At 37.9% G+C, this 26,049-nt stretch overlaps 1 protein-coding gene across 1 annotated transcript in view; it reads left to right on the top strand.

Moving 5' to 3' along the window:
• Positions 1-26,049, top strand: part of LOC104616143 (MAGUK p55 subfamily member 7-like) — a gene marked incomplete at its 3' end in the record, with an annotated part of 40,426 nt that overhangs the window by 2,959 nt on the left and 11,418 nt on the right. Inside the window, exons 2-7 of the mRNA XM_010297094.1 lie at positions 5,850-5,981; positions 14,287-14,368; positions 15,308-15,393; positions 17,194-17,268; positions 17,883-18,079; positions 18,606-18,670. Coding sequence (XP_010295396.1) covers positions 5,850-5,981; positions 14,287-14,368; positions 15,308-15,393; positions 17,194-17,268; positions 17,883-18,079; positions 18,606-18,670 — 637 coding nt within the window. The remainder of the gene's footprint in view (positions 1-5,849; positions 5,982-14,286; positions 14,369-15,307; positions 15,394-17,193; positions 17,269-17,882; positions 18,080-18,605; positions 18,671-26,049) is intronic.

Raw genomic sequence — 26,049 nt, 5'->3', positions numbered from 1 at the left:
TCAGCAGCAGTACCGAGTTCGTCCTGCCTATAGTTTTGTTGCTTCTAGATTATACTTCGTGCTTTAGCCGAGCTGGAGAGTTCAGCTAGTGTAGTTGCCCTTATCTGTTGGTTGAGATGCCCGTTCTTACCTGCGCTCTTGCTATCTAGTTAACCCCTTGCATTGGGGTGGGGGTTGCAGGTGCTCCCGCAGCAGGCAGTGCTGGTGGCCAGGACACTGCCATGTGCTGCCCTTCGCTGATGGCTGTTTTACCACCCGTTTGCTGGAGAGTGGGATTCATCAGTACATCAACATAAAATCTAGCTTATTGTCGTGGTTTAGCCCCAGCCGGCAACTAAGCACCACGCAGCTGCTCGCTCACTCCCCCTCCCGCAGTGGGACGGGGAAGAGAATTGGGAAAAAAAAAAAAACTCGTGGGTTGAGATAAACACGGTTTAATAGGACAGGAAAAAAAGAAGGAAACAACAATGATAATACCAACAAAGGAATGTACAAGAACAAGTGATGCCCAATACAGCAATTGCTCACCACCCCGTGATCGACAGCCCGTCCCCGAGCAGCGATTTCCGCCCCCCGGCCAACTCCAGTTTATGTACTGGGCATGACGTTGTGTGGTAGGGAATATCTCTTTGGCCAGTCTGGGTCAGCTGTCCCGGCTGTGTCCCCTCCCAGCTCCCCGTGCACCCCCAGCCTACTCGCTGGAAGGCCAGCACAAGAAGCTGGACTGTCCTTGGCTGCTCAGCAGCAACCCAAAACATCAGCACACTATCAACAGCTTCTCATCCCAAATCCAAAACACAGTCCCGCACCAGCCTCTGCGAAGAAAACCAGCTCCATCCTGGCTGAAACCAGGACACTTATGTACTCAAGATAGTAGATTTAAAGACTAATTCTCCTGTAGAAAAAAGGAAGGTTGGTCTCACCCGACACCCCACTTATCTAAATTCTTATCTCCCCTTTTCCCTATTGATTTTGTGCTGCTTACCGTTTGTTCTTAAATGTATAGCTCGATTCTGAAACCTCGTCTTTTTATCTCTTTCTTCTCCAAACTGTTCTCAAGTCAAATTGCTTTTTTGTGCCTATAGCCTGTATGCCAACACCATTATGCTACAGCTTTCTGCTGGTTTTATTCTCATGCTTTCTAAATTCTTGCACATGTTTGGCTGTTGCTCTTGATGGTCTTTTCTTCAGTGGCTTCAGCCTCCTCCCAGCTCTTTCAGTTTTCCTTCTTTGATATCTGTCACTAGATGACTTCACTCACTTGATTTTAACTTTATGCAAGTTACTTATCAATCAGCCTTTCCAGTCGTGAATAATTTTCTCCACCAACATTTTTAGCTTGTCTTTTTGTATTTCTTCTGTAACCGTATCACAAAGAAAAATGCAATATGGCTAGAGGTTTCTGGAGGATGAGCTCTGCCAGGTGAGTTCAGGGGCACGTTTCTGTGGTTGCTGAAGTTACTTTTCTCCTCCAGTGTAACTTCTCCGTGCCAGCCTCAGCGGAAGTTACTGTCACCATAGCAAAGCAAAGAGGTGGGAAAAAGTCTCTGTCTTACCTGATGGAGTTCAAGCTGAACTGCCAGAGAAGGTGACCAGTGCTAATGATCCAAGCTGTGGACTGGGACAGCAAAGTCATGGGCTGTTTTGTTCTATTTTGCTGACTCTGCCAGGGCAGTAATCTACTCCATAGGCAAGGTGACCAGCGGCTGGGCTGGCAGTGTTGCAGTCTGCTGCAGCTGTTGGCTTTCATAAAGGTTGGTTTTAGTGCCTAGAAATTTTATGTCAATAATCTTGACTACTAACTATTTACTTTTCTAATCTTCTTGTTTCCAGTACCATGATGAAAGGGGCTGCTTTTGTTTCTTTGTCTGTTCTGTCTTGCTTCTTTATTTAACTTACTGTTCTGTAAAATGTTTTTCTAGAATAGTAAATGCAAAATATTTCTAAAAGTAAAGCTTAAATTGAGGGGTTTTTTGTTTGTTTGTTTGTTTTTTAAATGAGATTTTAAAAACATAAGGAGCTGTGTTCATGAGTCAGGGGCTACCTGGGGTATTTTTATTCTTACAGATCTCAAAATATAAACAGAAGCAAAAAAAAAAAAATTGTCATTGTTTTAGAGGAGCAAAAATGTAGTCGGTGTAGCTACATGATACACATTTTTCAAAATATAGAACTGTTTTCATTAATAACATTCTCAATTTAAATAAACATTTAAAGTTTCAGAATAGTTTAAGAAAAAGAACTTTGAATGTTTCCAATGTCAGATTTTCTTTGTGTAAGCTGATAGTGTAAAATTTCAATTTATAAACTGTGAAATGATCAGTGATAGCTTTAATATGAAAAATACAGGACTAGTTATTAGACTTTTCAGAGGTCTGATGAAAGTATTCATTTCCAGCTAGATCATGTCTAAGAATTTAGCTGAACATCAATATTTATATTTAGGTAGTGCAGGAGTTTGAATCATACCTTCTTTCAAGTTCTAAATATGGACCATGTTTATATTAGTGAATCATAAGCATAGAACTTAGAGCTGAAATAAAATCTTTTTCTCCAGAGGTGCTTAAATATACGACCCAAATCTTGGATCATACATGCATAGTTCTGAAGAGCTGTGTATTTGAAAACAAAACCAAAACATTAAAAAAAAAATTATCTGCACTTCTTGCAGTTTCTTGTGACAGGTAAAAACTAGTACCACAGAAGTGTATGAGTTGATCGCTTCTTACATACAAAAAGAGAACATTACTGCCTTTGCATTGCCTTGTACATTTACTGCACATTATTCTGGGTAAATCTTGTTCATCATAGGATCCAAGTTTTATTTCTTGGCACTTGTAATGTGTTTGCTTTTTAAAAAAATCCCAAACTTTTCTGTAGATGTCTAGTCTGATACATAGTTTTTTGGACTAAGCATGCATTATATTAATTGCACGGTACAAAGAAGCTGCTGAAGAAATGTCCTTTTACTCTGTGAACGTGGTCATTTTGTCATGTGTTCGGAATGTGGAAGTTCTCTCAAGGACAGGATCTGATCAATTCTAGTTGAATACAGTAAGTGAAATCAAAATGGCTTTGTAAGTGTTGGTTGCAGACTAATTATTTCCCGGTGTCTATGCTGCTGACTATTTCAAGAACAACTAGAGTGGACAGAGAGTAGTGTGTTAAAAGAAGCAATGATGGAAGACAAGCAGGAAAGAAATCTTAGCATGTTCAGTGTGCAGCATAAACAAGTCCGTCATGACAGAAGTTCTTCTGGAAGCTTGACTGAGAAGAGACACATAATTTCTGGCGTTCATACTCTTACCTAAAATATGCATCTTTGCACTGAGACAAAGTAGTACTAGAGTTTGGGGAAAAATTCTTATATTGAAAACCGTAGTACATTGTGGTTTAATACATTTTTTGGGAAGAGGAGGAGGGAGGGGGTTGATAAGTTCCAGTTGTTGTGAGTGAAGAAAAGCATCATAAATACCAGACATTGATTGGCATTGGTTTACACTACTTGAGCTGCATCGTTGTTTTGCACGCAGTGTCCAGGAGCCTGATCTGGCAGTCAGAGCAGGGAGGTATCTTATTAACACTGGTGGAATAATTCGGTGTAGTAGTGGAGAGAATCTGTTTTGCAAGTTTCATTGTCAAGGGTAGGTTCTTCTGAACATGTTTTAAGTTGCTGCCTTTTACTCTGGAAGTGGTGCTTTAGATTATTTTCATCTGTTTTCTCTATCTGCCTGATTGTTTTTAAACTGCAATATAGAACCTCATTAAATAGAACCAGTCCATGAATGTGCCCTAGCTTTATGTGGAAAAACGTAATTGCAGAAGACTAGTTTTAGAAGTCTTTACTGTAAGTAGCCTGAAGTAAAAGCAAACACTACTTTTGTTTTAGTTTATCTTTGATATTTCACATATATCTTAAGAGGACTGCATGTGATTGCATGGCTTTTACGTATGTAATGCTTCATAATACGCATTTCAGGAGGAACCATAATTGCTAGCCTGAGGTTTTTAGTTCAGATCTAAAGTAAAATTAATCTTTGGTGGGAGGGATCTAGTAATTTCTGATGGTAAATAGTATAAGTTCATAGCTGTGTCTTGGGAAGAAACCTAGAAATAATTAGTGTGTTGAAATGTTTTTATCAAATTGCACAGTATGTGTACAAATTAGTGAAACAATAGCAAATTCTCATGAAGTAAACATGATCTTCCTCTGTGTTTATTTTGTTGAAGACCTAATTTAAAATTTAAACTTCAGAATTTCAAGATTACCATACACCCTTTGCCTTCTGCTTTTGACATGATAGCCTGTGGCATTGCCTGGAAATTGTTTTCTCTTGTTACATTCTCCTTGGCTCAGAAAAAAAATCCTGGAATAGTGTAATGGAAGTGTCATGCTTTTTTAAAACATCTGCATCATCCTTGAGAACATACAGTTTCTGGTCACTTGTGTACTCAAATATTATCTGCCATATATTAAGTAGCAAGTAAACTGATATCAAAGAAATGTAGCCATTTTCTGTTCTTTATTACAGAGCTTCTTCTTAATGATTATTGTAATTGTTATAATAGATTCATTATTACAGTCATTGATACCTTCTGATATCATCCATGTCAACAACATTGATATGTTCTGCTTTATCCTAAACACCTCAAGATTTTCCAAAATGCTTTATTTTTGTTGTCGGGAAGGTTATCGATTTGCAAATTACTTCTGCTCTTCAGACTACAACTTCTGTAATATTGACTCTTTGGGAAAAAAATATCAGGTCAAAATGTAAAATATTCAAGTATTTAGAAGCAACTACTTAAAAACAGAACCAACAGTACATAGAATTATATGTATGGCTCTTGCTGCTATTCTTGCTATAACGCATAGTTTTGACTACAAAAGTAAAAGCATTACTTACCTTTTAGACTGGTGAAGAACGGTTGTTACAAATAATGAGGACTTTTCAAAATAGAAGAGAGTTCTGTATCTACAAAAAGCTGTGAATTTTAGATTATAGCTGAGATTTTTCTAGAGCCTTAGGAGAATGAGCTTTCTAATTTCCTTTGACTTTCAAGATTTTTTTAATTTCTGCAAGTTCAAAAATTATTTTGTTTTTGCGAGTGAACATTTTGTCAGGCTTTGTTAGGCTTTTCTTTGAAAAATCTATTGCTTAAGCTATGCATGAACTGGAGAAGCAACGGAGAAAGGAAGGAGGCAAGACATGTGACAGGTGGTTAATAAGCACCAGCCCAAACCAAATCGTTTCAGCAGTATGTTCCTCAATCTCAATCATGAATTCCACAATGAATTAAAAATTCCAGAGATAATTTGGAGCTCGTCTGAAACAGGACTATTATGAAAAGGATCCAGTAACCAGATAACCTTCCAGAGCTCTTCTGAAGGGGATAGTTGGGCAACAGCGTAATGTCATGCATCTCATGCTCCAACAGAAGCACTGGAAGATGCTTATGTTGCTTATTTGTTTCATAGGACTGCTTGCTGTATTGAAGAAACTTTTTTTTCTAGGACAAGTAGAATGATGTTCTTACTTTAGGAGACTTAGGTTTTCTCCTGTTCATAATTCTTGTTATTTCAAGCTAATGTGCAAAGCACTTGGTATTTCATGTGTCTGAAGACACTGTTCTGAATTCACAGTTTACTAGATGCATACATTGTATATATGAAAACATACACTTTATGGAGTTGTTTCATCAGTTTGACGTGTTAAAACTGTATACAAGAATTAAATTCAATCTACATGCATCACATTAGTAGAGTCAGGCTATAAATAATATCCTCTGCTTTGTCTTTCATAAACTTTTCAGATACCCAATAATATACTGACTATTAATGTTTCCAGGCTTTGCTCTCTGTACATGATACTGTTGCTCAGAAGAACTACGATCCTGTCTTGCCCCCCATGCCTGATGATATTGATGAGGAAGAAGATTCAGTTAAAATAATCAGGCTTGTCAAAAACAGGGAACCATTGGTAAGTAACCCTGTCTTTTATTTTGGGGTTTTGTGTTTGTGCACAGGGTGGGGAGTTCTTAGATTGTGAACATGAATGGGTGACAGTAACTTGAAATGTGGATAGACGGACATTACGCATGTTTATTCATAATGTTCAATAATACCCTTGTGACTTCCATTCTCAGTCATTATTACTAAAGCATATGAAATGAATAATAAGAATTTGTTCATTCATGGTGTTTGAGCATTACATACGTTGGCCAGTCTGAGCATTTATATCCATCTTTTATCTTGAATTCAAATCATGAACTTGTTTTAAAATGAGAGGCGGAGAATGAATCCCCAAAGTAATCTTGACCTTTGTTGTGAACTGTGCCCGTTAGCATTCGTGTAAAAAATTTGACCTTTTGATACACTGAAAATAAAGCATAAAAACATATTTTAAAATACTTGAATTGAAATCTGGGCAAATTTAAGATGTCTGTTGTTGTAGTTTGGATTATGAATACTAGAAAGTTAATATCTTCATGGGGATATCTGGAAAAATGAAAGGACTAAACCTAGGTTGTATTACAAGAATATTAAAATGCTTTACTGATTTGGTTGTTTTTATTTGCTGTAGAGTGGGAGTCATCTTGTATAAAATTTAACTATATTCTTTTTCTCCTGCAAACCAGTAAAAGCTTTGTTTTATGTTATACTGGATATTTGTTTTAATGGATAGCAAGCCTGAAGAAATATCTGCAAAGTTACTTTGAGAAAGCCGTGATTTTGTACTTGAGATGACAGTGGGAGAGCGATGCCTCTGTTACATAGGGGTAGCTTGTCCCACAGTAGATATCATACTATCATTCTTATTCTTGATGGATTTCTGGCATCAATAAACAAGAAATAAGTTTTGGTATTTACTGACTGTAGGTGCCCATGGGCATAATTAAAAGTTTGACCATATGGAAAGTTTTGACTTTGTTTTAACATATCAAACCTTTTTGTTTTCCAAATATTTAAATCACAGCTTTAAGCTTTCCTTTTTTTTTAATTAAAGAAATTCTTTGAGGACAAAAACAAACTTGCTTTAGGATTTAGAATCAGAAAGAATATTAATTCTGAAAGGAATGGAGAAATTTGAACATAGTGTATGAAATGAATTCTAATTGAGCAGCTTAGTTTTAGTGTTAATGAAAACACCCTTGTTTTTTCTTGAATTTTTCCTAAAAATCTTAATAAAAATCTTAATGTACATAGTTTCATATTTCAAACGTGATTTGCTAGTAACACTTTTGCGAGTTAAATACTGTAAGTTAATAGTATCTCAGAATGGATTGGATAAATAGCAACTTTGAAAACAAAACTGAGAGATTTTCTGAAAACTTACATGAGAGAGATAAATTGTATATTGGATTTTGAGATTTTAAGCCCTCTTAAAGGGACAAACAGGGTTGCCTAAGCCGAAGGTTATCCCAGGACCGTTCTTCAACTTCCGCTCTTGCCTATTCAGTCTGGTGGGATACTGACCTCTTCCAGATAGCTGTGTGTCTGTTGTGGTTTAACCCCAGCTGGCAGCTCAGCCCCACGCAGCCGCTTGCTCACTTTTCCCCAGTGGGATGAGGGAGAGAATCAGAAGGATTAAAGGATGAGAAAACTCATGGGTTGATATCAGGGCAGTTTAATAGGCAAAGCAAAACCCACGCGTGCAAGCAAAGTAAAACAAGGAATTCATTCACTGCTTCCATGGGCAGGCAGGTGTTCAGCCATCTCCAGGAGAGCAGAGCTCCATCACGTGTAACCGTTACTTGGGAAGACAAACGCCATCACTCCAAATGTGTCCCCCCCCTTTCCTTTTTCTTCCCCCAGCTTTATATGCTGAGCATGACGTCATATGGTATTGAATATCCCTTTGGTCAGTTGGGGTCAGCTGTCCCAGCTGTGTCCCCTCCCAGTTTCCTGTGCACCCCCAGCCTACTTGCCGGTGGGGTGGTGTGAGAAGCAGAAAAGGCCTTGACTGTGTGTAAGCACTGCTCAGCAATAACGAAAACATCCCTGCATTATCAACACTGTTTTCATCACAAACCTAAAATATAGCACTATATGAGCTACCATGAAGAAAATTAACTCTATCCTACCAAAGCCAATACAATCTCTTAAAAGGTGCATCCATACTTAGCACAACTCTTGTGCTAAGGAGGTAACAGAGAAGGTTTTTTTAGAACTTTCTTTTACTAGTCAGGATGGCAGCCATGGAAAATATAAAAATAGGAGAGAACTCAGTTCTTCAGTTTAAGACTGCTTAGTTTATTTACCAAGGTGAAAACAGCCTTATAATGGAATCTAGGAATTACTAGGAATAGGCAAAGGGTGGCAGCTAATTGCAGCCTACAACTACTTGAGAGTAGGGAGCTCACGAGGACAGTACAGTCAAAATTTTCTCAGAGTGAAAGATGCTAAAACACGGGGCAGTGGCCACAAGTTGCAGCTCTTGGAGATTTAGACTGAGAATTAACAGAGGTATTTCATTAGGGAGGAAATCTAGCTCTGGAGCAGACTAACCGGAGATGTGGAATCTCCAACGTATACCATAAGGCAATGGCTGATCCGATGTGGCATTGACAGGAGTCCTGCCCTGAGCAGGAGATTGGCCTGAATGACTTCCAAAAGCTGCCCTTCAACCAATGTTTCTAAGATTGTACCTTATCTGTATGGGAAAAGAGTATCTGTGGTCTTTCCAAAACCCCAGCCTGTCTTCACGTTTCATTTTTGTCAGAGAAGAGCTTGTGGTGCGTTCTCTTTTGCATGTTACTTGTTCTCCAGGAAGACTTCAAAGAGTAGCATAGTCCTCCTCCTCTTCCATAACCCACCTTCAATCCTTTTTAACATTATTAATGTTAACCTCAAGCATTAATTTCTTTGTGGCAGATTGATAGTGACTTATTATGACATCATCACCGCAATACATAACAAACCTATTATTTGTGTCTTTGTCGTCCCTAGATTTTTTTTCCCCCTTAGGTAGGGGTGAGAAGAAACATGGATAGTAATGCAGATAAGGTCTCACCAAAATACGGCACGTAGAATAAATAGACAGGTTTATACTAGGTACATTAGATCTACTGCATTTATGCTTCCTGAATTCATTTTATTAAGGAAAGGATATGCCATGATCTATGTTTACTAGAATATTTAATATTTCATTATCTATTTATTTCATGTCTTTTAATGGCTTTTCCTTCAAAGCTTGTTCTGAAGTCTTGGATATTCTTCGTACAGATCAGAGAGTGTCTCCTTGTTCAGTTTATCTATTTGCTATCCTCCAGTCAAAAAGTCTGACATCCACTTGCATCATGATATCAGAATTCTTGCTACTGAACTTGAGATTGGAGGTACCATACAACATTTTTTCCTGGGATGGAGATTGTCTGGTTTCTTGACTTGAAGACACTGAGTTCTTTGAACTTTGCTTTCTCCCCAGGTACATTCTTCTTCTCTGTTTGTACACAAACAGTAGAGATTGTTTTTCTGCACAGCAGTAAGCTTTACATCAGTTGCGCACCTTGGACATTCTTGAATTGGATGTCTCCTTTGGATGACTTTCAACAGTACTCCCTGTGAAGCAGATTAGGCACTCTCTTAACTTCTTTGGAATAATATATCTAGTGACCATTTTTATATAAAACTGCACCACATTTCCTCTTGTACTTTTTCGTGCTTTTCTCTAACTTAAGCACCTCACCAGTGTTCTGAGCTGATGTTAATCACATATTAATGAAGCCTGAGTTCCCAGGAGTAATCATCTCAAAAGAGAGGGAAACACATGGTTTGTGGGAGAGCCTTCTATTTGCCAGATTTCATCAGTTCAGAAGTCAGTGCTGAACTTTCCTCCAGTTTTCTGGAAGAGATGATTTAAACTTTTTGTTGATCCTTCCACAGTTTTTTTTTTTCCTAAATGCTCTAATAGCAAATGCCATTCTAGTAGTGTCTCACTCAAGCTAAGTGAAATTGTGTTAGGTTTTATCTGAACAAAGTAATTTAGAACATCTCTGAAAACTTATGTAAAGAGAAGTAGAAACATCTCTTTTCAGAGATAGTCCGAAATTCACCTGGCTATAATTAGGCTTTTTATCAGATAACTTGGAGGGTTTTTACTTACACCTGCCTCTCCAAGGACTTTTTCAGCCACTGCCATGTTTCTGGTTAGCATTCCTGATATCAGAGATGCGCAACCACGCTACCAAGAGTTCAGTTCCTGGCTTCTCAGTACTTCCAGCTCCCAAGTGATATTCCAGGTTTGTTACCGCTGTCATGCAGTTATTCTGAATTGGATGCTGCTTCACGTTAAAATGGTTGCTCCTTTGTCACACAGATTCATTTCACATAAGTTTAGCCATTTGAAAACTAATCTCTATGCTTTGTCTGTAGTCAAGAGAACAACAGGCAGCTCCAGAGAATGAACCATGCCATCTATTTAAGATGCCTGCCTTAATGAAAGGATGATTCATTCTCTGGAGCTGCCTATTTCTTTTCATTACTATAGGAGGAGCCTAGACACCTGGCTTGAGCTAGATACCTGATTTCCATAGCTGAATTTGGGTGAAGGGAATTCTGGTGATTTAAAATTTGTTTACATGTTCTGCCCATGCAGATTCTACAGCTCTTGCTTACCTCTCACTCTGAGTCCCCATAGCTCAGTTCTGATTAGTTATTGAACCCAATTATTTTATAGGTGGGATTAATTTGGGTGTAGGGACAGTTTTAGTGTGCATAGTCTGCATGTATGTGGGCATCAACATTTAAATAACTCTTCACTGTAAGGCAGGTAATGGATGTTTGTATTTGCATTTTCAATAGAGAATAAATTAAAATAAGGCTTATTGAAATACTTATTTGCATTCAACATCTGCATGTGCTTTTGTTTAACACAAAGGTATGCAAAAATATTACTGATGTCTCAAACTCTCTTATTAATAATTTATTTTACAGGCTAGTCTTTCTTTCTTAAACATTGTAAGTCTTTATTTTTAATATTCTGGAACCAGCAGATAAATGGATGAACTGATAAAGCTCACATCTGCGAAACCCTGAGTGATGCTCACCCATCAGTGTTACTACATTAAAAATGAAAAAATAAAACAACCCAAAACCAAAAAAACACCAACCCAAAATCCAGTGAAAGAGCCTTGCTGAAGGAGCTTGTATTACTTTTAGTGCTTTTGCATGGTATACCTTTAAACATTTTCTCAGTCTGATCACCATATGGCTCCCAAACTCCTTATTTTTCCCTTCAAAAGTATTTTAAACTGAGCTATGCTATTACATCTGTATATGTCTCATTTAGGGTAACTTACACTTTTGGCTAGCAACACTGAAAATATTTTCCAGCTCTCAAGGTCCAGTCTAACCTTCTTCCATTTTTAAAGCTCTAAATGAGGAGCTGCGCTGCACATGTAACCGAAAGTACTGGAGCTGAACATCTCATAAGGAGAAATTCTTGCCAGATTATATATACCTCATAGTTTAAGCGGGGCTGGCAGCAGTATGAGAGAAGCTGCTTTTTCAGAAAATCAGCTCTTTGGGTTTTTGAAAAGAAATCCACTTGTGTTTGATGATTTCTTTTTAAGTGTTCTAAATTGAGAGGGAAGGCAAATTTAAGGAACACTTTTTTTTCTTTGTGTACTATAGATACAGGAAAAATACATAAACTCTCAAATAGTGCTTTTCATGGACCTGCCCATTCACTTTGAGTTTGCCATAGAGGAGTTATTGACAGGGAGCTAACTGGGGTTAAATGGTTTCCCTGTATTACGAACTTGCTTTTGTGCTGTTTGAAAATTCCAGTTTACCTGTTATCTTTGCTGGGGTATCTTTCAAATCGGTTAATCTGAGCTAGGAAAATTCATTTTGTGCCGGTAGTGGTAATCACATAGAGCATGAAATGACTGTTGCACTTGCACGAGAGCCTTATTGTTGCTTCCAGACGCTGTCTGGGTCAATACTGTGGTGTTCAATCGCACACAAGTTTTTTTCCTAGGGTCTGTCTAAAAACAAGGCGAAGTGAAGTGGAGTACCCCTTTTCAGACATCGGCGCTGGGCTGGGGTAGCTGGCTGATCACGGTGGAAGGCTGTCAGTCATCCCTTGCCTTTTGCATTCGGTGGCATTTTATAGTGTTGACTTCTAGGTAAAAGGCATAAAGCCTTTCTGTTCAGGTGTGCCCATGATTAATTAGGAGATTCTCTGTTTTATATTGACAATATAGTGGAAATTTCCTGTATTTATATTTGGCTCTAGCATCCTAATGTTGCTTTTGTATTTTTGATGGATATATTCAGAAAGAAGACATTTTGTACTTTTAAACAGATGTAACTTTCCAGATACTTATTATTAATAATAAACTTAAAATTAATTGCTGTTGCTGCAAGGTCGGAACTTAATATTGAGATATAGGCTAGAGGGGTTAATGCTTAATGCTTAATTGTTAAATATTTTCCCAATGGTATGCAATTCTTTTTGCACAGAAGTCTAATCGTGAGTTTTTAAAGTGAGATTAGCTGCACCTAAATCTTTATCTTTTTTGAAACTCTCAGACTCATTTGAAACTGTAATACAAACAAATGCTTACTGATACAATTATAAACAACACATAAGAATAAGGCTGGCAAATTGCAGAATTACTTTGCTTGTGGATAGAATTTCATGCTAATATTTTAACATGTAAAATAAAACACACAAACACAGCATATCAATTTTGCTGTGGAGTGCTGGCTACTGTTAAAGTCTCAGCCAAAGAGAATATTGTGTGATGACTGTTTTCATTTTTCTCTACTTGCAATAAATGCCACTTGCTTATAAAAAAATTATAAATTAATCTCCCTTTTTTGTCTTCATGTCTTGTGTTGTATTTCTATCTTTCCCCGTTATTCATTTGTACATATTTCAGCTTCATGTTCATGAAACGCTTAAAAACTGAAGTCGTGATAAACATGATGTTCATGTTCAATCTAAAAAAATACAGAAAGGTAGCTATAAAAACAATTTAATTATTCAAGGGACTTTATAAAGTAATTATGTACCTTACTTCAAGCACAACACTTCTCTGATGGAAGGCAATTCTAACCAGTGATGGCAGAGTGCAGGTAGCACTGTCTTGTGCTCAGAGGTGAAGTAATATTCTTCATTCACTAATCACAAATAATGGAAATTTTCAGAAAATTGACTTACCTGCCAGAGTCCTAAACATCTCTGTTGATTGACAAAGTTAGAGCTGCTGCAGGTAACTAATAGCATTAACATCACAAAATAATCACGTACAGATAAAAAGCTGTTGGCCAGGAGGTGCGTTTTTCGTGGTGTTTTTAAAAAAAAAAACCACTGGATCAAATAACGTTTTTGGAGGTGATTATACAGTACAACTTATCTAGCTAAAATCCCCTTCGTAATTTTGTGGATTCTGTCTTCCAGAGCAGGGCCAGCATTTCCCCCCTCGCTCCTCCCCATCTGCCTGAGAGGAGTCAGGCAGCGGCTCCGTGCCTCCGCGTCCCTTCCCTTCTCCCTCGTGCCTGCTGCTGCCTGCTGCTTCCCCGTCACCTTGCGCCTCTTTCCAGCGCGCCCTCGCGGTTCTCGTTACACGGGCATTTTTCCTCATCTAGACAGCTGTTCACTGGAAATTTAACTACATGATGTCATTTGACTCGAATGCCTTGTGCTGTGTTTGTGTCATGTATGAAAACGGCCCTGGCTAAGCCGGGAAATGTTCCCCTCCTCTGCGTTTCTGTCCCGCCAGTCTCCCAGGTGAGCCCTGACGTGCAGCGGCGTTTCTCAAATTCGTGTGTGTTTGTTGATAACACTGTGAAGCAAAATTATGATCAGCGGGTGTACAGGCAGTTCTGAGTGTAAAGTGCAACGATTACGAACACAGATAAAACTCTTTGTACCCCTAGTATGTCATGTGGCCTCTTTTAATGTTGGAACAATAATTTTTCAATTTCCAGCAGTAGTTTAGTACAGTTTTAGCAGCAGACTCAAGTAAGGTACACTGCAGTCAACATTAAGTTGAAAAGTAAACTTTTTCCATTGTTTGTCCTTTTTTTTCAAAGCTGTGTACATACAGAATGCATGAGTTACTTCTGAATGGAAGTCACATTTTAAGAGAACGATGATAAAGCAACGTATTTTGTACATTCCTTTCATGAGCAAGTATCGTTTCTGGCTTATTCACATATTGATATGATATCAGCTTTTTGCAGTTTTACATAACAAATGTTTTTTAGTGTAGGGAATTAAAATCATGGTGAGATTAACCAAATAACTTTTTTTTTCTTTTTTTTTACCTAAGGGAGCTACTATTAAACGGGATGAACATACTGGTGCAATTGTGGTGGCCAGGATAATGCGTGGAGGAGCTGCAGATAGAAGTGGTAAGGTGTTGCTGCTGGGCACTAGCCATTCAAGTTCTAGAACTCGGAACAAGATGAGATAAAATGACATATTTTGTAGAAATTAAATCCATCACTATCACAAACAGAAGTATTTTGGGTGCGGACAGTTTTCCAAAGTGATATTGCAATACTGCTGAAAGTATTCGTGTTGAATTTTTTCCCCAATTCAGTTGCAGCCAGGTATCTTTGAGTTAGCCGACACCAGGTTTTCTCTTTTTTTTGTTGTATCATGATTTGTTTCCGATTGAAGACATCTACTTAGAAATGATGGGATATGCCACGATTACAACCTGCTGATGGAGGAACTCGGGATAGTTGCATTATTTTATATTAGGATGTCCATTTGGAGTTTCAGCTGGTAATTCTCCAAATACCAGCACATTCCTTGCCTGCCAGTTTCGTTTGGGGTGCACAAAGTCGGCAAAAACTCAAACAAGAGGTCCTGAATTGTACCCTAAAGTGCCTCTTTTCACTGAAGGGAATCTAGACAGCTGTGTTTCACACTTAGATGGTGTATTGGAGTAAATCTAGATATATACATTGTTAAATTACCAAGCATTTGTGCCACAAATTAGCACTCACAGCCCAAGTCATCTTTGCAGTACTTGCAGCTGTGTAGCAATAAGAAAGTAGTATGAGTAGAAAAAGAATTGGCACAGACATTTTTCAAACATCTGCATATAAGTCTGGAAAAGTCATAGAGAAATGGTACTAATTTTCAGGAGGAAGGAAGGGAGGTGAGTAAACCAACCATCTCAAACTTATCTGTGAGGACGGTAGCTGTTGTATTCACCATATATTCCTGCTTTTAAGTTAGAGCTTAAAGTACATGAACAAGGCAGAAAAAAGCTGAATGTTAATGGCATTTTTTGCATAATACATAGCTACAGGTTAACAACTCCTCTTTGTCTTCTGTAGGTCTTATTCATGTTGGTGATGAACTGAGGGAAGTCAATGGGATTCCTGTAGATGATAAAAAACCTGAAGAAATAATACACATTTTGGTAAATACCAAACATTTTAAAATTAGTTTAGGGAGTCAAGAAAAAGTAGTTGGACTTAGGATTTCTGGTGTATTTCCTAGAAAAAGTATATTCTGCAAATAATGCCTTTTCTTCCTCTATTTCCTTTCTCTTAAAGAATGATTTTCCATGCATTACATACATATGCAATTACAGATTACTTGTAAAGAGTTAATGATGGTAATATGGCTGTAAATATGTTGTAGAATGTTGCAGACCTCAATGTATAATCTACATTTTTTAAGGCACACCACGATCTGTTGAATTCAAACTATTTTAAATGTATCCATTAATAACATGTTAACTCCATGTGAAAATTAATTCATAATACATTTACTTGATAGAGTAATTGGTATATTAAGATAATATTTTTATATGGATTTGCAATAAATAGCCATATATATGATTATGTTTGTACTCTTCTGAACGACACAATCTCTAAAGCCAGACTAATTACTCACTTATGGAGCACTATTGCAGATGAAATAATTTAGACTTTTTCAGAAGTATTTGATATTTTTACATCAAAGAAACCAATGATGGTCATGACAGCTGTTTATATTCATGGTGTAGGCAATTCTATATGCATAAATACCTTGCTGTCCTGCTCAATTGAGTGGCTGTCCCACAGTTTGGTTCAATAACTGAGATGATTCATTACAAGCGTTAGCCCGATGATATTCATACTTGCTTTATGGTTTTGTGTTCCCTACAGAAACATATTTTCCTGTAAAAATTAATATTTAAAAATCTCTAGAAACACAATAGCACTAGAAAAGGTGTGAACAATTTCCCCATTTACCTCCTTGAGGTACAATATAAACATGAAAAGCTAGTTAGAGCTTGTTTCAAAAGTAACAGAATTATTGATTCCAGTCCTACGGCTGGTGAAGTAAGAACTTGGCTGCTGCTTGTCAAACAGTGAGCTCTTGGATTGCAGACACGCCGGCAGAAGTATGTCTCGCTTGGTAGTGGACAGGCCTGTTTCCATTTTGCTTAAATCGTTGGCTGTCTTGCACTCTGCTAGTTTTATGAAACTTGTCGGCCGCATGCAATAGTAGCAGAGGCTCCAGCTGATTAGCACTTCCCTCAATAGACAAATGTCACTGAGGCAGTGGGAATATATTGTGGTTAATAAGTGAAATGCAGCCAGACACACTTTAAGTGGGATATCGGGAAAGATGAATGGATGAGGTGGTTGATGACGGCTAACTTGTTTTAAGATTTATAGTGGAGGGCTTTTTTTCCATTTAGTACACGTAGTCTATTCAAATATGTTTTTCTTTTCTAGTTTCTTAAAGTTGCCAAAAGAATAAATCCCCCCCGATAGTTTTATATGATAAATATGGCACAAGCCTGTTTGAATTTTTCTATCATTTTTTTTTTTGAAAAATGAAATGTTAGTTGGATTTTTCCAGGGATGTCCAAACTGTGCCAGGAGTCCAGCAGTTGCTCCTAATATGTATACATTTTAGCTGTAGCGTTTGCTCCTGCTTTCAGTGCAGAAGTGGGACCTCTGAAACATGCAGGTCCCAGTTTTTAACAGTCCATCTCTGCCCACCAGTGAAGCAAATAAAACTGAGCATTTCAAATGGGCATTTTAATCTTTGCGCTGCAAGGTTTGGTATGGTGAAGCTTTCGACCTCCACGGGTCATGCTTGGGAGAGGATAGATTCATTGTATTTGATTATTTTTAAATTAATTTGAATTTCTTTTCCTTTTAAGGTTTCTTTGAAATGTACAGCTTAATTCTCAGTGCATTTTCTTTTCAAATGTTCGCAGGCTCAGTCTCAAGGAGCAATTACATTTAAAATTATACCCAGTGTGAAAGAAGAAATGCCAGTGAAAGAAGGCAAGGTGGGCAAGACTGTTTCAGAATCTATTGCAGTAACTGTTATGCTGAGGATATATATTGTTTGTTTGGGTGACAGAATGTGTTTTATGCCTCCGGACTCTGTTTTTGTAATGTAACAATGTATAGCGCACTGTATGCTTCAATACTCACATGCTGGGTTTACAAGTGACTGTAACATGGTTCTTAAGCCCTAAGTCTACAGCTGTGAAGTTGACATAGGTAATCTTGTAATCTTCCGTCTTCCGTGAGGACCTGGCTTGCTTCCAAGTAGTCCTTTTCTTCCATCATGGACTAGGTAGAAGATACTTGATAGCACCTTCGTTCAAAAGTATCTTCTCTTCTGTTCTCCATACGGGCACGCTATTCACCTGCAAAGTCCTATTTGCCTTGGATCGTAGAGACTTTACTACATTGGGATTGCAGTTGCAGAAGCAATGAATTTAACATTCCCATACGAACTTCTAATGTTAGACATCCATAAGGATGTTTTACAGCAGTAAATGTTTATTGCTTTACATTTAGTTGAACGGTTTTGAACAGTAAAAGCAAAAGAGGGAGATACCTTTGGATTACATTGAATATTTTGATTCTAAAGATAAAACCCGGTTTGTTTCAGATGTTTATCAGAGCCCTATTTGACTATGATCCTAATGAGGATAAAGCAATTCCTTGTAAAGAAGCTGGACTTGCTTTCAGAAAAGGAGATGTCCTTCAGATCATGAGCCAGGATGATGCAACCTGGTGGCAGGCCAAACACGAAGGTGATGCCAATCCCAGAGCAGGCTTGATCCCTTCAAAGCATTTCCAGGAGAGGTGAGCTACTGAGAAGCATAATTTCATTATTTTTTGTAGTAAGAGAAGACACTTATTTGCCGAGTTGTTAAGTTAGCATAGTTGTCATATGTAATGCTCATAGATTACATGGGTATGATAAACCTACATTTGCAGCAAGACGACTGAACTTGGAAACCTGTTGCTGAAATACTTTGGATTTCCTTATTTGTCTGGCTAGAATTAATAATGACAAAAACTGATAGGATAACACTGATCCAGATTGAAAGAAAAAACATATGGAAAATAGCACATCAGTATCTGTATTCACACTGATGTACTATGCAGGAATAAGAACTGCAGCAGGTTTTGGAGAGCGTACAAAAATTTGAGGCTGACAATTTAATTTTTTTAGATTGTGAATAGATTGCATTGGTTTAAGGTAATTTCTTCTAAAATCTTCTGGATATTTTGTAATAGTCTCATGATGTTAAGTGTTTATTAATCCCAAACTTGTCATGAAAACTGAGGAGTTTGTGTCTTTTGTCTACCACCTCCCATTTTATAGGAGATTTGCACTAAGAAGACCAGAAGTGCAGATTCAGCCACTGAAAATTTCCAACAGAAAATCATGTAAGTCTGTTAACCTGGAATAGAAATCATAATCCAGATCTCTAACCCTATAAAATAGCAGTTTGTTTCAGCCCTGTGACTACAGGATGCATTTCTCCTGGGCACAACAGCTTCTTGATCACATCAGTAGGAAAACAAATACAAGAGCTGAAATTAAAAGGTTTAAAAGCAACTAACAATTTTTCCCAACCCTCTGACTTTGTTTTTGAAGCACCGAGCCGAATGAGTGTTTTGATATATAATATTTCAAAGGTTGAAGAGTGTTCTTTTCCTTTTGAAATAGTACAGAATTGGCTCAAAAGTTTATATAATTTGGACTGCATCAATACAATGAAATTCATATTGAGAGTGAGAAAAAAGGTCAGAGAGTCTCCTCTTCTCTTCCCCATATAGTTGGTGATTTTTTGTGTCCTGTGAAGCAGCACAAATTTTTAAAAGTCAGGACATTCAGTTCTTTGACAGACTTTCATGGAACCACTTCTTACTGTTTTCTGAACAAATCCATTCTTAATAGTCTCTGCTTTTAAATACAGTAGTTGCACAATATAAGAAAAATAAGCTCTAAGAAAGTGCATACATCGAAACAAATATTTTCTTTCCACTGGAATTTACATCAACATCTGTTTTAAGTATTATTGCATATTTTACTTGACCTGTTATTTCTTTCAGTTGTACAGACTCATAACAAAGTGAGTACAATGTAAGAAACTATCATGCTTCAGTAGGATCTAAATCTTAAATACAAACATGTCTGTGAGTTCAACTAGAGATATTCAGAAAGTGGTCTAAAATTTCCAACCATCTTTCATTCTCTAACATTAAAACAAAAAGTATGGATGCTATGGCAAACAGTGGATGCTGGCACACTAAGTGCAAAACTAAATGCTTTTAACTTTAGAACTTCTCACTGAGGTTTCTATTGCAATTCTCTTAACTCCATGCCATGGCTTTTGTGTTCTGAAGTTTGACAGTTACTGTTAGTTTTCTAACAATCTGCATTTTCTATCTTTCATTCCATTTCACTATTTGATTGTGTGCCCTAATGCTATTGTTAACTCCAAAGCCCTTGATTAGCTTTGTAATTACAATAACAGACTAAATGATTGCACTATAGCTTTTTGAATTTATATAGATCTTAGAAACAAAGAGAAGCTCCTCCAGCCTGTAGTAAATCTGTTGTTTTTCTAGGTTCTAGGTCAAGTTGCTCTGCCCCCGTTTTGGAAAAGTGTCTGATCCCAGGGTATAGCTATTTCTCTCTGTCCACTGTTCTTGAATCTGGATAATACCCTGAACAAGAGCCTTCAATTAAGGTGGCAGTGGTGCTTTTGAAGAGGTAAATCAGCTGCTGCAGCAACTCTGCATGATTCCTTCTGTAATGGACTGCATCTTTTTAGTGACCTTCAAGTGAAAGGTTTTACAAGATGCATCTCGCCCTTCCAGATAGGTAGCCTGAACTTGATTGGGAATTGCCAAAATGACAAGCCAAAGAAGACCCACAGTACTAGTGTTCTTTCTGCTGTTTCCCCTGACTTTGCCTTAATTAGCTTAAACAAGGGAGAAGAGTTCCTCTCTTCCTTCCCTCTCCTTTAAAACATGACAGAGCCTTAGGGTCAAGCAATATGCCTATTATTCTTCTTATTAGACTTTCTTTAAACAAAGCAAGGTCCAGCTAAATACCATCTAGAAGGCAATGGTGCCTCTTGAAGGAGGAAAGACTGCACAGTAATGTAGGTTTGTCATTTTCTCTCTTCCCCATTTCTTAGGGCAATCTGCTGCTTACATCTGCCAGATTTCCATGGAAAGAGGGGAAGCGGTGTTCTCAGTGCAGGTCCATCCCTTCATTCAAAGACGAAACATGTTTTTAGTGCTGGGAGGGAATTCAGATCCTTCATAGAGGAGGCATTTTAAGGACTAGAATTCAGCTATAGAAAAAAATGTTGCGACTAGGGATGTTGCTTGAGCTGCTCTCAGGAAAACCTTCCACTTGCTTGGTTATTCAAGAAGATTCCACGTAGGCTGGGAAACTCCACACCCTTGTGATCTTTCTGAAGTTAGGCAGCTTTTTCATGTCAGCAAGCACAGCAGCGAAGCCGTGAGATGTGGAGGCCGTGCCTGTATTTGTGCACAGCAATCACCTTGCCAAAACTGGGAGATGCTGGAAAATCATGCATTGCTCAGCTGAACAAACAGCATACTGCCAGTGTCGGAAGCACGTAAGGAAGGTGACATAGAGAACAAAAAATTGGAAAGGACTGCTGGGTCTGATTTTGTTTTTTAGCCCTTTCCTGTACTGTGGGGTATGGCCCACTGATTATTGTCCTCTAAAGCTTTATTTAACAAGTTCCCATGTAAGGAGGTGGGAAATTGGTAATGCTCGATTTCCTCTAACTCTTTTTTTTAATCCTGTACTACAGGCTTTCAGCTTGATATAGGGTTCTGCAATGTTTGGAAGGGTAATTTTGTGGGGAAGCTGATGTTCTATAGATCTTCCTGAACTAGCTGTGTATTGAGAGGTTGCTTGTTGATGTTGTGGTTGATCCCGTCCAGTTGCATGACCCGAATTTCCTTAGTTTGGAGGGAAAGGGCAATTTGCCCACTGATATTCTTAAAGCTTCCCAAAGATGAAAACCTCTTCACTTCAACAGAGCCGCTAATAAAGGTCCCTTTCCTGACAGGACTGGGAGTTGCACTAGGAAGTTTTCTTGAGACATGGTAAGCACTGGATGTCGGCCTGCTCTGTTCAGTCAGCTCGTTCCACAGATCCCACATACATGCCTTTGTTTTTAATAGGGAGAATCAAGGAGAAATATTCTATTTTCTTGTATACCAGAAAATTTGAGTCGGCTCTGGTTTCTTAGGTGGGCTTCCAGGGTGGTAGTGTCCTTCTACTTGAAAATTAATCTAAAATCTAGTCAAAATTGCATAGCATGTGAGAAGTATTCTCCAACTTCTTTTTCTCCTCTCTTCTCAAGGAAGTTCTGGAACTGGGAAGGACTGGTGTGTTTAGAAAAAGAGCTCTCTGAAACATAGTCCATAACTATTTACATTAACATTAACATCCATCAGGATTTGCTCTGATAATTAAGTATGTTTCAAAACCTGCAAGGAGCTAGAGTGCGTTACTTTTGGGAAGCCTCCTTTCTATTTCCCATTTTGAATTTTTTATGCTTTTCAGCATAGCAATGCATGTTGTATGAAGTTGTTAATCTGTACACATATTTGTGTATCATAAATTTGGAAGCAAAATAAAAGTGGGCTTTTTTGGTGATGCTTGTATGGATACACATATTGAGGAAAGAGAGTAGAGGACACTTCCAACAGAACTTTTTCATCAGAAAGCCAACCTAGTTCTAAATTATTAAAAGGATCAGTTTACAATGGAAATGCCATTTCTTAGTTTCACTTTAATAGCCAAGTCAACTGTTTCTGTGTGTCTATCTGTAAAGTGAATATTAGTACAAGTAAGTACTTCAGCTTTGTGGAAGATACGTACAGACACCTCTCCCAGCATTTAGCCATTTTCTTGAAAGACAAAACAGCATCATTCTCACATTGCACCAGTCGAAGTGAAAGCCTTTAACATGCCGTGTGTACACTGGAGGACGGGGCAAAGCAGTGTACATTCCATAATGAAAGGTAAGTGAAATCACACTTGCATTTGCAAATGGAGAAGGTGCACAGTTTGGTGGTATCTGGGAGTAAGGTCAAAGGAAACTGATAATATAGGTGGAGCCTACGCTGACAAGAGATGGTTTTACATTGAGAGGAAGACGCAGAAAAACTAGGAGTAAAGAAATAAAGGGAAAAGCAGGGAAGTGAAATTTTGTCTTCATGAAGAATAGGAGAAAGTACTGCAATACGGGCAATGGAAGAACAGATGGACAAAAGCTTCCCATAAACCCCATTAGGCAAAACCCCACACAAGGATGGGCTTTGCAAGAATTAGATTAACACAATTAACAGTATTATGCAAGAACATTACTGTAGTCGCTATTTGCACTATAGTTCAGTTGTTTCTTGATTCCATTAAATCAAACACTAACACACTTGTTTTGTTAAAGGTTTTGAAATGGTGAATGCAAAAATCACTGATAGGAGCTCTGACCTGTTTTGGTTTGTTATTATTGTTATTTGATAAGTTTTAAAAAGCATGAGATAAGTGGCTGTTGGATGTGCTGACCCGCTGATAACATTGATAGTGTTACTTCCCAGGGTCTGGGTTAGTGCAGAAATGGTGGAGGGATAACAAACATCTCAAGCATTTTCAGCAATTTTCTCAATACTTAACAGCAATGACTTTCCAGCAAAAAGCAGTGTTGTGCATTAATACTATGGGGGAATTCTACTAGGGAAAAATGATAAGAAAAAGCAGCATAGAGAAGAAAATAGGAAAATGGAATGAAAGTAAAGGAACAGAGATGTGTCAGTAGGACTAACCCTCTGCATGCTGGGATGGTGAACATGCAGTATACCCGCCGCGGGGTGCGAGGGAGCTCTGTGGGACGCAGAGGGAGGTACAGTAGAGGTGGGTCTGGCTGCATGCAATCAGCTTTGGTGTGTCTGAGGTTGTGAGCCACCGCTGAGTGCCAGCTCCACAGAAATCCGCTCATCTGGTATTCCTCAATAATAATACATAACAGAATTTCTGGCTTTAGCAGGTCACCTTCTCTTGGGCACAACTTTGTAGCTAGAGTTGGCTCTGTGAGTTCTCTTGTTGCTGCATGCTGGCTAATTAGGAGTGACGTGAGACTCAGTACAAGGAAGAATTCATTTGTTTAATAACTCCCAGTCTGTTAACTTGAATACAAAGACTACTCATACTCTGACTATAATAGTCATTGCCAACAAACATGCTCATTCTTGCATTTGTAGCTTACTTCAATTTGTAGATAAAACAGTGATCACCTGTTTTTTTGAAGGGGAAGAAAAAAAAGTGAATTTCTTCAAATAACAACCAAATAACTTACTGTTCTGCAGTTGTTATAAACTACAATAATCAGCCAAGACATTATATTCCTTCAGCATAATTTTGCTTTCACAGTGGTTACTGTGTTTATTCTTATGTTATATATGTGTTGTCTCTGGTATGAAAATTACTGGTAACTTTATATTTCATACTAGTGTAGCCTGTAACTTCTGTTAACTTGTGCGGTGCATGCATATGTGTATGTGTATATCCATGCCCTGTGTGTATAGTTATATATAAATATGTATATGTATGTAGCATATATGACAGAGCTGTTCAGAGATGTCTTTTCCATGAAAATACATTTGTTCTGTATATTTAATGCTAAATGTAAATACTCACTGTGGCAAAGCCATCATCATACAGTTTTTCTAGGGCTTAAAACCTATTTTACTTTCAATTTTGATTTACCATATGTGATTGGCATTGTATGAGCAAGAGGAAATATTTAACTGCAGCCAAATGGTGTTCATTCAAACAAGATGTAACACAGTTTATCCATAGATGAGTGTCTTGTGAATTGAAGATTTTGTTCTGCCAACAAAAGAATTTAAACAGGCTAAAAGAATGAATGCTTTGTACCACTTGTATTTGAAGACCAAACATTTAGGATAAATGTATAGTAGGACTCTTTTGCTTGTTATAATTGCTGCACAATCTTAACTCTGCCTTTCTTCTCAGTATTTTTCTGTGTTCGTGTTTGAAACTTGATTGCCCATCTGCAGGTAGTTATGAATGAAAACAAAAAATAAACCAGACCTATAGAATTAAATTAGCACATTAGCATCTTTGTTCAGAAGTCTCCTGTCCTTACAAATATTAACTTCCTGCTACCACAGAGAAATTAAGGAAACCTGAAGCTGGATGACATTTGAGTCAAGGTCACATGAGACAGAAGTGGAAACGGATCTCATAAACTCTTGCTCAGTCCTCCACTGCAAGACTGTCCTCCTTCATTTTCCAAATTATCTTGGTAGAGATACTGTTATCTGGTGATGTTACGAGAGGATTAAATTAAATCACCTTAAATTTCCTATAGCGTGAACATAGATGTATCGTTTGATCTACAAAACTCTATGGGATAAAAACCTGCAAACCAGTATAAATGCTGATTGCTATGTGGGGCTGTTCATCACTAAAAAATCAGGACTGCTTAATATCTTCACTGTAATGCAGTTCGTTGTACGTCACAATTTCTTGTTCACTAAAGTGAAATAGAATTTAAGGGGTAATGTAACTTGCTTGTGATAAGAAACTAGAACAGAGCTGCTGGATCTAATTTTAGACTGAGAAACATTTAAGTAAGATTCTTTGTTGGAAATATTGTTGAAAGAAAGTCAGCAAAAGCTAAAAATTTTAATCTGGTGCTGAACTGTTCCAAAGAGTTGAAGAAGGTCCTGGAGAGGCACTGGTTTTGAGCTTCATAAGAAATATAATTTAGGGAAGGCCTCCAAAACCAAATCTGACTACATTTCAGTTAAAATACATACAAAAATACAGTGTATGTGATACTGTTTTGATTGTTATAGTTTAGCGTATTGGCTCTTCTTTCTAAAATGAATAAAAACACCTACTTCCTAAGCTTCCATTGCGCTTGTGTTTCCTATTTCTTTTTTCCCATTTACGTGTGGTACTGCTTTCTTGCTGTTTCATAAGCCTGTTCCATGAGTATTTTCTTTGTAACTTCTTTTCCCTTCTTACCACACTACATTTCATTGATCATATTTCTTCTTTTCTCAGTGTTTTATTTGCTCCATGTTGCCTTATGTTGTGGGTTTTTTTCCATTTTGTCACTGCTTTTATTTTCCTACTTCCCATGAGATTTCCTCCTCTTTAGTCTCTGTCCTTTTTTAGTCTCTTATTTGTTCCTTCCAGATAAACATCTCTATTTCCTTTCTCACCCCACTTCAATTTAGTGAAACTGTATTGGCCTGAGATCTACCCCAATTTTCCACGTCTCTAAATTCTGGAACTTCAGGCATTTATCTGCACCTACCTGCTGCATGCGTACAACTGCTTCAAAAACACAGAGCTGAATTAGTGGTGAATGACAATACATGGTTTCCTGGCAAATCTCTGGCTTTACTAGGGACAGGCAGTAGCCCTGGTAAAATTCCTGAAAAAGTTCAAATTGGGAGCTACATGTTGATGACTGTCTCCTAGCTACAAAGACACACTGATTTCCCACGTCTTTTCATTATAGACTGTTATCTTCAATCAGCCCAAGAAAGCCAAGAGCGGTATTAAGAAGGAAGACTTAACAAACCACGGAAAGTTCAGAACTCCCTCACTTTATCTCAGCATTAAACCTCAGCTTGTAGACATTCTGACGTCTTTGAATTATGGATAAGACCATTCCCTTTCCTAGCAGGGGTAGCCCAGAAGCTTGTGTTTCCTTCAGCTGGTCTCAGCC

The sequence above is a fragment of the Phaethon lepturus genome, unplaced genomic scaffold (genome assembly GCF_000687285.1).
Source record: "Phaethon lepturus isolate BGI_N335 unplaced genomic scaffold, ASM68728v1 scaffold2311, whole genome shotgun sequence".
In the NCBI taxonomy this organism is placed as follows: domain Eukaryota; kingdom Metazoa; phylum Chordata; class Aves; order Phaethontiformes; family Phaethontidae; genus Phaethon; species Phaethon lepturus.
Note: the sequence above shows the minus strand (reverse complement) of the source record. Positions and strands in the feature narration are given on the sequence as shown.